The 16536-nt window shown below is 39.1% G+C and overlaps 1 protein-coding gene across 1 annotated transcript in view; it reads right to left on the bottom strand.

The window, feature by feature from the left end:
• Window positions 1-16536, bottom strand: part of pcdh11 (protocadherin 11) — a 227548-nt gene that overhangs the window by 51052 nt on the left and 159960 nt on the right. Inside the window, exon 8 of the mRNA XM_085906694.1 lies at window positions 4373-4408. Coding sequence (XP_085762820.1) covers window positions 4373-4408 — 36 coding nt within the window. The remainder of the gene's footprint in view (window positions 1-4372; window positions 4409-16536) is intronic.

The following is a 16536-nucleotide window of genomic DNA, read 5'->3' on the forward strand; positions in this document are numbered from 1 at the left end:
ATGCGTGTTTTCTCGGTCTTAAGTTGTGCCTGCAATTTTTTTTGCGGGGAAAGAAGGGGGGAGTGTTCCACGCTTTAATACGTACCCTATATCGACGCATGGGGTGTGACGACATAAATATTTGATGTGTGTTAAGGCATGAACATTATGCTCAAACGTATTGGATGAGAGCAGATATCGTACAAGGTCATGGACAATTTTGAATCAAGGAAGGCCAAAAGGAAACACTTCTGAAATAATGTACCAACCTAGTCCTTGACATAAAAGAAAGGAAGTTTGATAAATAAAAAAAATCAAATTCACTACAAAATGAATGACATTTATTTCATCAGTGAAATACATAATTTTAGTCTTAATTTTAATTGGAATTTTCTGCTACTGTATCATTTGCTTGCAATTAAATACTCTTCTGTGTGTTTATCGCGTTTATGTGCATGTGTGTGTGTGTGCATGTGTGTGTGTGTGTGTGCGTGCGTGCGTGCGTGCGTGTGTGTGTGTGTGTGTGTGTGTGTGTGTGTGTGTGCGTGTGTGCGTGTGTGCATGTGTGCGTGTGTGCGTGCGCAAGTATATGCGTGTGTGTGTGTTTGTGGAGTTGGAGACGGCAAAGCAGGATCTCACACAGGGTGCAATTCAAACTCGGGCTGCTACCGCTCAATGAGATTTCCACAATATCATGCTGTGACTTTTCTTTTGAGCCAAGAAAGAGAAGATGCTTCATTTCACGGCATCTTCAAACATGTTTGTGTTTCTCAAGAAAACAAACCCTTTACAACCAATCGTAGCATAGAGACACACCAGGTAATCTCCATTGCTGGTTTGATTTTCACTTTTTTCAGTGTTATCTTGTTATATATATTGTGTTTTTTGTGCTTTAGATATTTTTGAACTGAGCGTTTAAGAGAGAGATGAAAAAAAACAACGATGGGATACAGCGAGAGTGGTTTATTCTGACATTGAGGTAACACCAGCATTGTCACAGTCATTATGCTGTGCCATGAATTCATGTCTTCACACAATTCCCTAGGTAACAACATAATGCATCACGCCGCTGTGGTGTGGGGACGTAAAGAAGACATAAAATGTAATTACACCCTTGGCTTCAGTTATTGCTGTGAATTTTAGTCATCCTATTATCCAAGCCAATAAGATATTTTATTTTCAGTTGCAAATCCAACTGGAATGTAAATGACTATCTAGATTTTCATCATTGATATAGCAACAAAATTATATTGTGGGTGCTGAGTTAAAAACAAATTAATACATGCTCCTTTCTTTTTCCAGCTCCTTAGGGGGTGTCATACATGTTTTTCTCAACCAATATGTTGCAGAGATAACCAAGCTGTTTATCATTGATAGGACAGAATTAGGAAGGAGGGAGGAATAATAAAGAATGTGCATTATACATTATAACCTGCCGAAAGAGAAGTGTGACTGACAGACTCGGATTTGATGGCAAATGACAAAAAACTGTCAAATGTAATTCTATTAATCTGATCAAATCTTTAAATAACGAACTAATAAATAATTTATTATTTAGTTGTTATTTTATACCAACATTACTTGTCCTAAAACAAAAGAATGAATGAATGAATGAATGAATGAATGAACGAACGAATGAATGGATGAATGAATGAATGAATGGATGGATGAATGAATGAATGAATGAATGAATGAATGAATGAATGAATGAACAACAAATATGTGGCAAATGGAATACAAATGTGATTTTTTTTAACTCTGGAAAAATGGATTAAATTGCATTTCCATACAAATCAGTAAAAACACAAAACTATAAACTGTCCCTCGACAGAAATGAACAGACTAATAGTTTGAGTGCCATATTAGGACAGTTTTTTTTCAGAACAGAATTGCCTTTAAATTCTAAGTTGAAAAATTGGTTCACGTGTGAAGATAATTTTCTAACCCTTTACCTTCAACTACTCATAGTGGTCTACCATCCTGAGCAATCACCCCGGCGAGTGAATTTGCAACTTAGTTCAATGTTGTAGGCTTAAAGTAAGGTTTCATATCTCAGTTTGTGCAAATTAGCATTTTATGTCTTATTACCACACATTGGAAAGCAGAACTGAGAATCACAGATTTTAAGTTGAGCAGAGCTTGGGCTGGATCCACAAATAGTCATGTGAGTGCATGATGTTTTACCTTCCCTAGGAGCAGACTTACCACAGCCCCTGGAAAACGTCAAACAAAAAGCGCTTAAGTTGATGGGTCGATTGAAGAATAGCAAAAGGTTCACCAGATTTGATAGGGTAAATCCCCGAATGTGTGTGTGTGTGTGTGTGTGTGTGTGTGTGTGTGTGTGTGTGTGTGTGTGTGTGTGTGTGTGTGTGTGTGTGTGTGTGCGTGCGTGCGTGCGTGTGTGTGTGTGTGTGTGTGTGTGACGTGAGAGTGAGTAAAAGACAGTGGAAAGATCTGCATAGCCAGAGAAGTGCAAAACCATTTTCCTTTTCCTTTATGTACAGGAATATAGCTCTTACTGTTGATATAACACATTTGACCACTACAATTGTAGTGGTTAGGCTTGGCAGAGGTATACAGATTGTTTTTTGCAGTAATTTGTGATGAAAATGAATCATGGCTGCCAACATGTGGCATTCCCTCTCTCTCTCTCTTTCAGGCTTTTTGAAGCAGACGAGCTATAGAAATAACACCTTGTTGGCTAAATCCTATAGCTGTGTGTGCCATGCATACCGAGGCTTTCAAGGCGTCTAAATATCGTGTCGTTCTCAAACAGCTTTGACAGGTGTTTCTCAAATGAGCAGAGAGTGTACACAGACACAGAGCCCAAGTTCTGGCTTAAGAAAGAGCCCACTGAAGACGGCTTGGCAGCATTACAAAAAAAGCATTCTTCCTCTCCACACGATTCTAATTATTGGAAACGTGTTTCGGCAATGGCATCCAGAATCTATTAGAACAAACAGCTGTCCGTGACAATTAGGCCGTAATCATTTTGCATAAAGGAGTGTCTTCCACTATAAACTGCTGTTTCTTCAAGCATATTGAAGATGGTCCCAGGTGATAAAAATAATTTAAGTTAATGACATTAATTACAATTAAATTCCATTAATGGCTCTTGAATAGTTATGTTTTGCTACGGGGTGAATTAAATTGTAATGCTAAATGATAATCATTAAAAAAGGAAAGAAAAAAAAAGCATTCACAAAGAAGTCAAGGTGAGTGTTTTACTAAGCGCTATCATTTATTTAAAGAATCTGCCAGAAATCCATAAAGCAAAGACAAGCTGTGGTAAGAGATATCAAGACCAAACAAAGCCTGTTCAGCCAGATAAAACAGCGCCTTGAGAAGTATGTACACAGAGATAAACTGAACAGGAGCGTGTGTGTGCCAAGTTCTGCCACAGAACAAACCAGCCAATCCAAAACATTCCCTCTAGTAACCGTCCGGGCGAAAAGCAGATGGGGCTGGATTCGCGGGTTACCGGATTAGAGGTCCGTCATACTTAGCTATTGACCAAGTAGAATCCGCTTGTGTCTTTAGTAGGGCACAGCCTCTGTATTATTGCTAAATATACTTTACTCTACACCACATTCTTACTCTCGCATGTCTCACTATGAGTGATAAACAGCATATTTGGTCGCACAATGCCACGACTACAACTTGACACTTTTCTAAGGACACCATCCCTCGTAACCCCCTCCACCGACAAAAACATCTTTGCAGTTGTCTCTGAAAGCTTTTTGTTTTGCTTTCCAAGAGGCGTTTGGTGATATCTTGCTGCATGTGTGTGAAATAGATGATTTAACAAGAACAGGAAAAGAGGTGATGCTGGCATGTGGGTCCGGAGATGATGACAAATCAGATGAATTATTTATCAATTTATAGCTGTATCATGTTATTATTACGGGTTTCTCTGTAGAAATGAAACTGGATTTTGACTTGGATACAACACGTTTTGAAGTAAACAGCTCAAGTTCACTCGAACATCATAAATGTTTGATGATATTGCTCTTTTATTAATAATTTATTATTTTCACAAATTTAGCATATAAAACCTTTTTATCTGAAACTGAAAAACGTCTTAACCTCACAACTGTCTCATAAACCATTCCATTCATCCTAGCAAACTTTCTTCTGTCACATCATATCATCCTTGACACTTCCTCGATGCTGACAATCTGAATTGTTTTTACAAATGAAAATGAATCATAGTTTGAGTGTTTATAATAAATAATATGACTCGATTGCTGCCTTTTGGGCAAGGTGAAAATTGACAGAAGTTGTAAAGCCTCGATACACCACATTCTGTGATATGAAGTATCACGCTTTAGCCATGCTTATAAAGGCTGCACAAGGAAGAGCACAGCAAGGAGCATATGAATGCATGACTTACATTCACAGATGTTATCTTCCCAAGTTGACAGGCCTCCTGCAAGGACAGAAGAAGAGTCGCTTTAGATCAGCATCTGACTGTGTCTGACAGAGAATTTACAATGTAAATTAATACCAGGAGCCAACAAAGAAAACCTGCGTCAGGAACTTTTCAGCTTCCCTAAAGCGACCCAGTTCAACAATTGACAACCTCATAGATTTAAAGCAGCGTCTTTGTTTTTAGTTGGAATTGAGGTTTAGGATATATATTGATTTCTCATTCTGGGTGCCAAGCACATTTTGTGAGCCATGAAAGCTACCTCACCAAGTACACAATCTCACGCTGAAATGCAATGAAAGGAAGGGAGGGCAAAACCCAACGTCCTGACACTAGCCACATATTTGACACTTTGATAAAGATATTTTCTCTACATGTCAAAGAAGAAAGTGAGCAGAATATCAAACAAGACATCAAAAATGAACAATACACACAGACAAGCTTCTAAATTGGGAACAAAAGACACCCGCAAGCCTGCAAAAAAAGAATAAAAGCACCATCTCCCTGAGGACTGCGATAACTCACAGAGAGATAAGTATTTAATTTTTAATCACCATTTTCGTTGTCTTTGTACAGTGTATAATAATCAGAGCACATGACTTGTTAAGAAAATAGAAATCGAGACAGGAAGAGCCACTTAGACAAGGCGAGCAGGACTGATGAGCTGGAACGGTACAACAATGACGAGGAAATAAGTTCATGTCAACATGAATCAGTGTTGGAGGTAAGGCATCATTGCAAAAAGGTAACACATTAAGTAGTATATATTTTTTTCTCAGGCAGGAGCGATGTAATACAATGTATTATTTTACCGGTTCTTTTTTCACAAACAAATGTTTTAGGTTTTATTACCTGACATGTTTCGGCTATCACTTCCACCTTCATCAGAGTCACTCAGAGACTCTTGTTTTCAATTGTCAATTATTTTACTGGTTCTTTTAAAATAATTGATAATCATTGATAAACAATTGATAATAATAATTGATAAATAATTGATTGATAATTGAATAATCATCATACTCCGATGAAGGCGGAAGTGATAGCCGAAACATGTTGGGTAATGAAACCTAAACAAATTGTTTGTGATAAAAGAACCAGTAAAATAATTGACAATTGAAACAAGATGAACATAGTACAACTAGTAACACAACGTAATATGACTTTACAATGTGTTACTTGATGTGGTTAACGCATTCTCAGGATTACAAAACCCAAATCTGTCAAATCGGTCTATTGATTTTGTATGTGGCAACATATTTTCTTCACTCTCATTTTGAACACTGAAGGCACTTCTTCACTCGGAATGGAAATGTGTAGATAACAGGTGAAGTATCAAATTTGGGCTAATTTGACCTACTCTCTCGTGGGACAAAAAAGACCCCAGGCATGGTAATGAAAAGGTGCCGCCTCACACATGAACAGCTCATATTTTGTGTTTGCGCACTTTGTATGCCAATGTACGTATATTACATCCATGTAAGGCAATATAAATGCATGTACCTCAAATAGCTTATTTGCATGCCGGAGACATGTAGTTTTTCTCACGCATACAAATATGTTCTGACATTGTGGCCTGATATGTATTTGGTACTGTACATATCATGGTTTCAAATGCAGCACACTATCACATGACCTGATGAGCATAATTAAAGTATTATATGTCATAGCGATGGCATATGATTATGCATTTGCATTTCTAAGCTTGCTAACGTTTGTCAGATCCTTATTTTTGACAAGTGGCTCATTTGCATCCACTGACTGGTCATTTTAATTCTGGATTTTATTTAAGGCAAGAGCCAGTTGTTTCTTCTCCAAGCAATGTTTTATTCAACATCTCGTGACACACACATCATGTTGGAGACCTCACCGTCCTATTAAATATATGGTAATGTACACAAGGGATGTGAGAAGGTGACCTCTAATATCTCTACATTCAAAAGTAGTTGGAAGTATATAATTTTGATTGCTTGAGACCGTGGCTGACATTGGTCCTTTATTCTTTTGCACTGGGCACTGACCTTTTGTATGTGAATGCCTCTTAGACAAACAGTTTCAGAGTTGGATAGAGTTCGGTTTCTGTTAAGTGCTTTTGTTGGGTGAGCAGATCAGAGTGGATGTCTTTGCCGGCAAAGCCACTCCAGTCTTTGATCACTCCAGGCACTCTGATCATTAAAATATTTCATAAATAATTGATTAAACCACCAGACCTCATTGTGCTCTGCTTCTGTAGCCCAATTTTTTCAGTTATGGATAAGGTGAAGCAGGCAAGGGTGAGATTATCATACTATCATTAAATGTATATTTAAATATTTAACACACGTACACTCACCGAACATTCCATTAGGTATTAGGGCCTCTAATGAGATCCACTACAAGAGTCGCATACATATTTCTACTTTCTGAAAAAAAAAAATATGACCACAATCACTCTAGTGCTTATTATACTCAATTATTGTGGGGGATACGTTCCAAAAAGGTCTGCAATAACTGAAATCCATGAAGTAGAGGTTGATTTTTCTTTTTTTTATTATTTAATCAATTTTGTTTGTAATTCTAGTTTTTTTTGGGGGGGGGAGGGTTATTACGCCGTTACGAGTCCCCTTCCACCTGCATACAGTTGCTTCTAAACATTTGTTATATATAAGAAATTTAACTTTTAAAATGCAAAGGCTCTGGTGGCGCACTGGTTAGCATGTCCGCCTCACAGTTAGGAAGGTGCGGGTTCGATTCCACCTTGGCCCTCCTTGTGTGGAGTTTGCATGTTCTCCCTGTGCCCATGTGGCTTTTCTCCGGGCACTCCGGTTTCCTCCCACATCCCAAAAACATGCTTGGTAGGCCGATTGAGCACTCCAAATTCCCCCTAGGTGTGAGTGCGAGTGCGGATGGTTGTTCGTCTCTGTGTGCCCTGCGATTGGCTGGCAACCGGTTCAGGGTGTCCCCCACCTCCTGGCCAATGACTGCTGGGATAGGCTCCAGCACGCCCGCGACCCCCTGTGGAGACGTGGTTTAGAAAATGAATGAATGGTTGGATGGATAGATGGATGGATGGATGGATGGATGTACTGCCCACAATGTTGCGATCGACTATCGTAGATCTAACAGCTTTTTTTATTATACACACCACATGGCTTCACTTTGTCTGGGCAGGGAGACTTTATTCAGACTTGGCATGCATCAGTCGAGCAATTCATCCTCAGACTCGTCAATATTTGGTTATTTGGAACATGTGTAATGTCTATAAGCATTTTTAAAGATCATGGTGACAAGCAGCGTTTCTCAATGCAACGGCTGGTTGCTATGGAAACTGGGCGCTGTCATCCCAGTGCAACACAAAATGAAGTAGAGCCTTCAAATTGACAGGCACACGATAGTTAAAATAATATTTACTAATCTATTTCTATATTGCTCATTACGCGCCTTTCAAGACCATCAAGGACAACGTACATAACAATCACAGAGTCAAAATAATGGGGAATAAATATTAAAAAGTCAAATCATTAAAAGAAAATACAATCAGATAAAAATTAAAGTGAGTGTACAACACTGAATTGACGTGTTTTACGTCTTGATTTGGATGTAGGAAGGGAGTAAGAGGTCAGGTGGCAGAGTGTTTCAGAGCTTGTGGAAGAGTGGCTGAAAGCTCTATTTGCCATGGTACAAAGACGAGCAGAGGATACAGTCCAATGAATGGAGGAGTCGGCGGACCTGAAGGTGCGGGCTGGAGTGGCAATTTGGAGCAGATCAGACAAATATGGAGAGGCAGTGTTATAGATGGCCTTGAAGGTATAAAGCAGAGTATTGGCTGATTTCTAGAGTGTGTTAAAAGCCTCATCATTACTGAAGAAAATGGAGGGTTATGGTATGATAAGTTGAAGATCCACAGAAGACCTAATAAGCCCTCTGTTAGGGTTGACAAATTATCTTGATCATATGATTATGTTGGAATGTAGACCCCCTGCACTGATTTGATCAGAAGCAGAGGAAACAATCAAACTTCTTCTGTTCCCACAAGATCGTAAAACAAAGTGCTAAGACCCCCTGCTCTGATTTGATCAACTGCCGGGGGTTCACCAAACTTGTTCATTCTCACCTCTACCCTGTTTTCTCTCAATAAATATCCCCTTGCAAGAGGCGCAAGTCAGACTGCTTTCAAGCACCTCTGTACCGCACAGGGTGCTGATGGCTTTCTCCGCTTGCAAGCGTAAAATGGCCAAACTGTCTCACGTGTGGTTCTTGTCAAAGAAGTTAGAGTGAGGAACACTCTAACACACTCCTCCTGGGGCTCTCGTAGTTTAACACAAATGAGTTAGGTTGCTTCCAGCCTCCCACATAACAGTTTCTTTCACGGTACAAATACCTATGAAGGTGTCGAAAATCACGAGAAGGCATATTCAACGAGCAAATTCCCTGGAACTGGAACAGTTGCTCTTTAATATTTCACTTTTGTTCTAATTCTGTGTCCTTTTTTTTAGGCTTATTAAGTGCTACGGATCTGTTCAAAACGTCTCCCTGGAATCTGTCAAACGAATGGTCAAGCGGGATTCACCGCAAAAACCCTCCTGGAAGACATCCATATTTAAATAGTTAAGGATATTCAATAATAAATAATTTATTTTACTAAATAATCCAAAATCAGCAAAAGCCATAAAACATATGACTCTTGAGTGGTACCTTGATTTACAAGTTCTTCAACTCATTAACATTTCAGATTACGAGCAACCAATGCAATTTTGCCAATGCATTTTAATGAATCGATTAAACTGTGCAAACATGCAATTACAAAATAAAAACAATAAAAGAGCTACAAAAAGCCTAAACTCAAATCCTGAAGATAAGATTAAGACAAATGTACCTGATGTCATGCTACTACGCCCGGCCCGCCTCCTCAAGACACACATAGAAGGCTACAGCTGTTGTTTTTGTGACTTAATCGCACCGTACAGTAATAACTCTTCAGAAAACTAGTTTACATCTTTTCATCATTTATTGTTAGAAACGTAACAAAAACATTGGTGTTTTTTTTTTTTTGGAGTGGGCTAGAATGAATTAATGGAATTTAAATTCATCACAATAGGAAATATTAATTTGACATACTACAAGTTAGAATCTTGATTACGTAACAAATCAAATATAAGTGGCGTTTATAATGTAGCAGTATTGCTCGACATTGTTCCCAAAATTTACAAGGCAAAACATAGATTGACCTTCAACCTTGTTTGAAATGAACTGGACTGGTCAGAACAAGATTGAACACTAGATTTTGCTCCCAGGGACTACTGCTCAGGTCTCAGCCATTGGCGAGTCTTGTCAAGATTGCTTTATTTAAAGCTTGTTCAGCAAGCCATGATTGTAACGAGGACTATTTCGTACCCAAAATAGGATGGTGATCATTCTATCCGACGCAAACATATTTTACACTGAAACGTCACTTCGACTCGAATCACATAGATGTGAGGCTGCAGTAAGAATAAACTATAAAGAAACTGAAGACATACCAAAAACTCATTGTGGATGAGATTACCATACTGGAGCAAACCTTTTTCACTCATTAAATAATTGCTACTACCATGACTGTTTCCTGTTGTTTAAAGCTGCGACTTTATCTTTACACTGCATGGATATTGTGAAAAGTACAAGTTCATCCATCCATCCATCCATCCATCCATCCATTTTCTATACCGCTTGTCCCGGGGGTCGCGGGCGTGCTGGAGCCTATCCCAGCCATCATCGGGCAGTAGGCGGGGGACACCCTGAACTGGTTGCCAGCCAATCGCAGGGCACACAGAGACGAACAACCATCCACATTCGCACTCACACCTAGGACCAATTTGGAGTGCTCAATTGGCCTACCAACCATGTTTTTTGGATGTGGAAGGAAACCGGAGTGCCCGGAGAAAACCCACGTGGGCACGGGGGGAACATGCAAACTCCACACAGGGAGGGTCGGAGGTGGAATCGAACAGGCACCCTCCTAACTGTGAGGCGGACGTGCTAAACGGTGCGCCACCAAGCCACCCGTACAAGTTTATAAGAGAGCTAATTAACTTCTGAACTATGCACATAGTCACAGAGAAAAAAAACCTGGAAAAGCCTGCCATTTGCTCATTTATGTGCAGTCTCAACACAAAAAGTGACGTACCGAAAATGACATATTTTACCTTGCAATGGGCGGGGCACAGGCCTTTGTCTGTAATTTGTCAAAAAATAATATGTGTCTCTGGAGCACAAAATTATCCCAACCACCTATTCCGAAGAATACAATCAATTTAGGCCACTGGCTGTGTTCCAAAACAGAATGGGAAAATTTCCACTCACAGTGAGTCTCGCATGCATGTTTTTGGAATGTACGTAGGAGGAAAATCAGAGTACCCAGAAGCACAGGGAGAACATGCACATTCCACACAGGAAGGAATTGAACCGTTCATCTCCGAATTGTGAGCCGGACGTGCTAACCGGTGCTCCACCATAATGTCTCTATTGCAATTATAAATGTTATTCATAATAAAATGACAAAAGAGATAAGTGAGGTGCAGTATTATATTTATCCGCTTGGGGCCAGTTTGTGTATTGATTCACTAGAGCTAAGTAGTCACCTTACCTGTTGTTGTTGTTTTGGTTTTTTTTTTTCAATAGAGGTTGTACACTTATACTTGACCACCTGTGGCGTGATTACAACTTGTTCTAGGTAGAGGTACTAGTGACATTATTTTTACTTTACCTGTAAAAGTACAATTTTCTTAAGACTGTTCTGCTTTATTATAGAGCCACTGTACTAATATGATTTTATTAAATGTGAAATCATCCCAAATTCAGAACACCGTCGTTTCAAGGAGCCTTTTTTTTTCTCTTTCCTCCTCTCTTGCACTTACTACGAGTTGAGTCTTCAGTAACTGCCCTTAAGGAAAATAAAAAATGCAAAATTGAAATGCAACATGGCAAGAGTCGGCACAGCTGTTGTAACAATGCTCCATAATGAGGAAAATTCATTCACACTCCAGGTATTTCTGACTGAAATCACATCCACAGGAAAAAACTAAACAGACTGATTTTATCTCATCTATCTCATTTATCTCATTTATCTTAATGTTTGGGCCATTGGAGAAACCAGATTTGGCATTAAAAAAAATTTGTCTTCACACTTTACTTTTATGTCAACGAACAAGGATCACAGTCATACCATTTTGACCGACTTAAAATGCAGCACGCCCTTCCACTGCCACACCAATTTGTCTTCTCAAGGAAAGTATTAAAAGAATATGATAAGACACATAGCTGTAAAGTTATAATTAGTATTCATTTAATACCTTATGTCAGGAGATTACATGTGCAGTGCATGGCATCCAAAGCATACTTTAATCACAGGGGATGTAATTGATTAAGTATATGAGACCGGCTCACAGATGATGAGGATGATGCTCTAAATCCATGTTAAATCAACCCAGCCCCTTCCTAAACAACCAGGGATTAGGGCCCAAAAATTACCAACAGCTGTATTTGCTCATCTCTAACATTATTCATTTAACATCTACAGTAGAGTTGTTTTCAGCTGCTCTGCCCCCTCCTCTGGAATTCCCTCTTAGCAAGACTCTTACATACAGACTCACGTAAAAATGGTATTTATTTTATTTATTACAGCCATCCTCTAAAGAACGGAGTGACGGAAGGACTTAAAACAGTGAACTGACAAACGGAATGATAACAGTATTGTTTGACTTGAAGAAAAAATACGGACTGGCGATATAGACGGGTGCCCAGGCCACTATCAAATGTTAATTACAGACTGACAAACTTTAGTAAAATGCCCAGAAGCTCAAAGAATTACCAGCAGATGATGTCACAATATGGATGTAGTGTGTATCATGGAAAATGGCTTGTTTAGGCAATTACCTGATTTAAAGTGTCACATTTTAACATGAGCCCATTGAGTGACATTCATCACAACTAGATCCCTAATGAGTGGCATGACCTTTCTTCAAGGTTGAGCACATCTTTACCAAAGAAAGTCTCCATGATGCAGAAGGAGCCATTCTGAGTGCTCCCTTTGGCTGAGATAATAACTTCATCATAATTAGCTTTTAGTACTCAAGAGTGTTGAATTGTGGGTTGCAGTGGGATCTGGGCTGATTTATTGCTTGATTTAATTACGTATCAAAATTCAATTAGACATGCTTTCAACCAAATTCAAAGTGATTTTTGTCAAGCTGTCCCTTGAAATCAGAAGCGGCTTGAAGGACATCGTTTCTAATGCAGCTAACTTAATAAGTATCCAATACTGAAAAAGCATTCATGTGCCCAAAATAAATGGCTTGAAATGTATTAAAAAATAAGTTCATGCCAGTTTTAGAGACACATTTTTACCTCTTTATGTCTCACTTCATAACTCAAATGACTTCAAACAGCATCAAGTGGCAAGAGATTTAGTTTCACTGCTGCTCTGCATAGGGTTGCAGATACTTTACTAAATGAAGACAGATGACAAAATGCTCTTTGAGGGTTGACTTCTGCTGAGGAACTATGTGGCTTTCTTTCACATCCCTCTCTGACAGAACATCACGTTCTGCTTTTAAACTATACCAGGAAGAAAAATAATGTGAAAAGAGGGTATGAGCTGATTTAAATAAGTGTCAAACTAGCCACTGAGAGTTACATTGGACTTTACTACTATGCAAATTCCAAATGTCATAGTGACTATCCTGAAGAGCCACAGAGGTGGTAGAATACTATATCAGATGGAGCTCTCTAAGTCAGCGGTTCCCAACCTTTTTTGCGCCACGGACCGGTTACATGTTAGACAATATTTTCATGGACCGGCCTTTATATGAATATATAAATAAAAATAAAACTCACCTTTAAGTATCTGCTCTGTAGCTTTGCAGGCTCGACTGGGGAAACATGTTACGTGACCTGGACGAGCGTCTTGACCTGAATTCATTTATCGTTGATTAAATGTATTCATTTATTTTTCTGTGCGGCCCCATACCAAATGATACCGGTCTACGGCCCAGTGGTTGGGGACCTCTGCTCGAACTGACTGAATTGAAACTCTTTACAAGAGTGTCAATATCTACTCATTGACAATTTTATTAGATGGAGGTAAGCTTTCCAGTGGAGGGAAGTTTTTACTCTCACAGGGACTGTACTTTTAATCCTTTCAATTTTTTTTCTTTTTACAGCCACTAACAAAGTACAATGAGGACAAAAATGACAGCAAACATCCATTCACCTATCTAACATCGCCTTACTGCTTATGACCACTAGGATCAAGGGTGAGCTCAACATACATTACTCAGAATACTCAAAGAATATGGAGGTATTTAAATTAATTAATTTTACAACAATCATTACACCATTATTGGATGTATTGCAAATTTATGTTCATCCACATTTTCCTTTCAATTGATTATCAAATAGGCTTTAGAGTAATCAAAAAGGAGTCATTTAAATCATGGTAGTGTTTTAGAATACATATAATTAAACAAAAACAAGTGGTACTACACCTTGGCCACAACTATTTTGACCACTGCTATCAAGTAATCAAGTCATTAAAGTCAGCATTCAGGAGAAATTCTGCTCCATCTGCCATCTATGTTGAGACCAATGCCAAGTTCATAAATATTTTGACAGGTAATCCATATAAATGCTGACGCCTAGCCGCATGATTACAAAGAAATCAGTATGCTGTTGTACCACTCCAGGCTATTCCTAATAATTTCTTAAACACTGTTAAATTCAATATCTAAATATGTCTAAACCACATCAAATATCCTAGTTGCAGTCTCATGACATGCAAGTCAATACATTTGTTGGCTACATTTGTCTGGAAAGCGCACGTAAAGAGGGACTTGAATGTGAGTTTTGCATTTAGTGTATAAGGCTGCTTGTCTTCAAGCCATGTAACTCACATTTAAACAACTGATTGCACTTGTGGCAATGTGCACTGTCACCATCAACATTTAAGAAAAGTAGTAACTTTTTTGACAGATTCCCTCTCCCTGAAATCAAAATGATTGTCAAACAGTCAGACCACAGAGCACGGGAACTTTTGTTCTTTGTCATCACATGTTGCTTTTACTGCTTCGTTAACCGAGACATGACGTCATCCCTCTGTCCCTCTTCAGGCATGACTAATCAAACCAAGAACAACCACATTCTTACATTAGTGTGACAGTTGAACTGAGTGTCAATTGATTAGTCATGCGCAGAGAGTGAAACACATGCAGTAGCAACAGAGCAAACTCAATGTAATGGATGGCAGCTAATGCAGGTGAACGTTAACCACACTTTTCTGAGTCTTCAAAGAAGATACTGGCTGCTGAGTTGGCAACCTGGGTTCACAGTGATGTAGTGGCGGTGCAGGCTCCAAACCCGCGTAGCTATGGCTCAGACAGAGCCACGGTTACCGTGAAACCAAACCCTCGTGTCAAATATAACAATTTAACAATAATGGACATTTTTATATCATACTATTAGTCATATCGTAAAATGATTGCACAGCATGACATGAACATATAGGTAGTCATTCCTCTCATGCAGGAGATGCCTTGCCTCCGACTTTGAAAATGCTTCATTGGCAAACATTCTAATTTCATTGCAAGTTAGACAGGCAATAGGAGGAGTAAAAGGTGCAAAATGATGTTGTTCATGTATAAAAGAATTGTTAAATGGAGCTTATCTTGATAATTTAAGGGCTTAGTACCCCCCCTACTCAAAAAGAACAAATTGGACTGTCAACCATCAATCTCCAAAAATCTTCTCCAAGCCAATGCACAAAAAAGTTCTGTAAATGTAAAATAGAGCAAAAATTCCTCTTTTTAAAATTGTATGTAACATGGAGCATTGAGACACTTTGACCTACAGCAGATATACCCTCCTCATATCTCCCCCACCCTTCCATAGACACTATAGCTCCTCCAGAGAAAGAATAGAGAATCTGCCTCGTGCATATAGCGACACGGTGCTGGTAAAAAATGGATCAAACACGGAGACAAGTCTCACAGTATCCCTGTTTGCAGATCTTCCTCAAATATCATGTTGCTGGAAAACACCATTCCATCTCTCTGACAAAAGCTTACAGTAAAAAGCGGAAGAATAAGGAGAGGCCCTTACTCTCCTTTCATTAATTTCTTCAATGAAACAGTCTTTTCATGACCACACTAACTTTTACCATCTGGGCCCAAATCATACTAATATCTTTGTAAAAAGCAAATCTATGCTTCTGGAGGCCCACCCTGTGTGGGGTTTTAAAAATCTTGCTGTTTCCCTGGCCATAGCTAAGTGTATTAACATATGTTCTCGCAGTGCATGGTGCTATTCTGCATCAGTAAATGCTTATTACAGAAAGATGTGCCCTGCACTCTTCCACTAAATATCCATGAGTATTAAAACACATTCATATAGGCCAGCTCAAAACAGTGGGGCTGTGTCCCTCATGACACAGGGGGGGCTCCTTAACATTTGAGTCTGAGGTCCTCTTCATCATACTGATAGTCCTCACCACACACTAAGGGTGGGTGGTAATAATGACAAATAAAGGCAAAATTGCAACTGCAGTGTACACAGAGAGCATAATAAGGTCATCAGCTGGTAATGTGTTGGTTTTTCTTCAATATTTATGCCTTTTTAGCATGCAGAGTCAAATTCTCTCACTATGGGTTACATCTAAAAAGAGTGCCAGTGTGAAATATGCAAAGTTAAAGGATGAGAAAAATATCCCGGACATTGCGGCATGTTCTCGCCTTGTTAATTGCTAATTCCGTGTATAATTATACAGTACCTCGGTTTTCGAACTTCCCGGTTCTTGAACAAATCGGTATTCGAACAAAGAATTCAAATTCTTTTGCTTCGGATGTCGGACGAAATTCGGTTGTCGAACCTCGCGAGATGAGCTGACTCCATTTGTTATTACGTTCTTGTTACTCTGAGGATTGAATCAACTCTCATCATGCCTCCAAAGAAAGCAAGTGGGAGCAGTAAAGCCATCCTAAAACACAAAGAGCTCCTAAAAGCAATGCGACAGTGAGCGCCCGGCGCGCTGGGGTTGCGCGATTGGACCAAATTAAGCTCCCTGTGCACTGAGGTCCACTTTAAATTTGGAAAGTCCATGAGGACTTTAATTTTTTTTCAAAATT

The sequence above is a fragment of the Syngnathus leptorhynchus genome, chromosome 2 (assembly GCF_054491065.1).
Source record: "Syngnathus leptorhynchus isolate UIUO chromosome 2, UIUO_Slep, whole genome shotgun sequence".
Lineage (NCBI taxonomy): Eukaryota > Metazoa > Chordata > Actinopteri > Syngnathiformes > Syngnathidae > Syngnathus > Syngnathus leptorhynchus.